At 40.5% G+C, this 2,500-nt stretch overlaps 1 protein-coding gene across 1 annotated transcript in view; it reads left to right on the top strand.

Moving 5' to 3' along the window:
* Window positions 1–2,500, top strand: part of LOC137968993 (kinesin-like protein KIF28) — a 40,033-nt gene that overhangs the window by 15,139 nt on the left and 22,394 nt on the right. The window contains exons 12-13 of the mRNA XM_068815501.1: window positions 149–209; window positions 1,128–1,307. Of these exons, the coding sequence (XP_068671602.1) occupies window positions 149–209; window positions 1,128–1,307 (241 nt within the window). The remainder of the gene's footprint in view (window positions 1–148; window positions 210–1,127; window positions 1,308–2,500) is intronic.

Genomic DNA, 2,500 nt, shown 5'->3' with positions numbered 1-2,500 from the left:
AGGTGTTTTGAGGCAAACCGATTTGTTCATAACAAAGTCAAGGTCCTGGTTTCATCGTTCTAGTCTCTAGTTTTGAATTTCATCTTGTCCGAACGATTGAAAGGAAAACAAATTCAGTACTGTTTTAACTGAATTTCCTTCGTAACAGATTGCTGCTCTGAGTCCTGCTGACATAAACTTTGAGGAGACACTGTCCACCCTGCGGTTTGGTAAGACGATAGTGTTATTTGCATGGTACCTTATTTTGCAGGTGCTAGTCTATATGCGTCGTTCTTTGCCTGATGTAGCTTCTAGCCTTGTTTAAAAGACAAGCTTGGTTCAGTAGACAACTGTTCATCGTCAATTTCGTAAAACAATTGAAATTAAATGGCTCTGTGAAACAATAGTACATAGAACAATTTTCAATTTGACTGCCAGCTTTCGGCAGAAACTTCTGCTTGTTTGCAAATTGCAGTAAATGCTAATAAGCTAATAGGCTTCATTCATTTCCGGACGTTTTTTTTCATATAACCTTGTCTTTTTCATTGCGATATGTCGCTTTTATTATTAATGGTTCGCCAATCTTGGCTGAACTTGTATTTAAACTTCATGACCGAAGACACTCCAATTCTGACATGACATCACAAATTGCTTTGGATTCTATATTTGAAAGAATTGCAGTGTAAAAGCATTCTGAGTTGTCATTTCATAAATAGACTCTGCTTTTGAGTTTGCAGTTTGGTGGTAGCTCAAGTGACTTCTGATTTTTTAGCCCATGGAAAAAAACGACAATTCAAGGAGAAAATGGGAAAATGCGTTTACTTTAGTTGAGGAACTTTATGTAAGGAACGAAACACATTAGAGGCAATGTTCGTTTGAGTGGATGGAAAACTGGTGAGGTATTTTGTAACTTTGGAAATTACCTTGCGGTTTAGTCTTAAGTTTAAAGCCTGGATCACTTTATTCTGCCCGACGAGTCAAAAATCGACAATTTCAAAGAATGGAAGCCCATGGTATCATTCGTAGACGCTGGATGAAACCATTGAAGATATGGACCTTTTGCTTAAGGTGTTTTATCCAAAACATTTGACGTCAATGTTGATTTTGTTTACCCAAATAGTTGATGATGCTTTTGCACTTGTTTCTAGCTGACCGAGCCAAATCCATCAAAACTAAAGCCGTCGTCAATGAGAGTCCGACGGAGAAGCTGATTCGGGAATTAAGAGAAGAAAATCAAAGGCTGTTGGACCAGCTGAAGACGGCCGGTCAACCGATTGTGGTCCCAGGAGAGCCAGGAGAGCCACAAATGGTTGGAATTTCTGAAGAGGGTACAGTGTTGCGTCGTGTCCAATTCAGCATTAAGGTGATGTTACACGAGCCGATTTTTAAGGCAACATTTTTACGTTAAAACTTGTGTCGTGTAACATGGCGCACAGGACAATTTTTAACGCAACACTTCGTTGCCTCAATATGTCGCATGTTTTTGAATCGCTTTCAAAAACCTGCAACATTATTGCCCAAAGTTTGTTGGAGTTGGTGCGTGTAACATCCCCGCCGTCGACTTTTAACGCAACATCGTCCCAGAATGCTCCACGGAGAACCAAAATAAGTCACGTCGACAGTGACGTCAACAGTGTCCGCCATATTTGTCGAGGAGGAGCCTGGGTTCAAATGTTGCGAGTAATGTTGCGTTAAGAATCGTGTCGTGTAACATACCGTTACTGCAACAAAGTTACGCAAAAAGTTGTCTCGTGTAACATGGATTAAAAATCGGCTTTGACAATCGGCTCGTGTAACATCACCTTTAGGGAGTTTAAGTAAGGACAAGTTCCGGCAACGTCAACGAAAACGTCACACCAAAATATAACTTATTGCTATCGCAAGTATTTCGCAATTATTCCGTCTCGTTCACCATATACAATACGGCGAACTGTCCTGTAATTGGATGGGCACGAAGGGTTTAAAGTAAGAGTAGAAAATGAATGGTTCATTGTTATGTGCTCACGTTGTCGTCAAAGCCTTAAATTTGGTGATTTTCACGTTGTTGTTTTGTGGACTTAGTACTGACGTCAAAGAAATGCACGGAAATTCGTGCCGCACCTGCAGTATGAGGATTTTTCCTTTTTTTAACCAATCGCATTCTTGCTTGGTGGCGATGTCATTGTCGTAGCCGTCGTCTTTGCTTAAACTCCCTGTTCAGTAGAAAAAGTTGCACAAGATGATTCAGTCTAACTGAGACGACTGAGCAGTACCTTTGCGCCATGGAAAAATCATGTTTTTGTGCAACAATTGATGGTGGAAAGAAAAAGAGAACGTCTCTTCAAGTTCTATAGTACTTCTTCGTGTTTAACGACGAAAGCAACGGACTTCCATTGGTCGCGCGCATTTCTTTGACCTCCTCGGCAAAATAAAAAAACTCCACCTCCCGCATAGTGGATACCATCCATGCAGACCATCCCTCAATCGTCTTTTCTTCTACCTTTTACACTTATATGATTTAGTTTTTTGGGAGTTTTGTCAG

Source organism: Montipora foliosa, chromosome 8, assembly GCF_036669935.1.
Source record: "Montipora foliosa isolate CH-2021 chromosome 8, ASM3666993v2, whole genome shotgun sequence".
Lineage (NCBI taxonomy): Eukaryota > Metazoa > Cnidaria > Anthozoa > Scleractinia > Acroporidae > Montipora > Montipora foliosa.
This window is presented reverse-complemented; position numbering and strand designations above follow the sequence as displayed.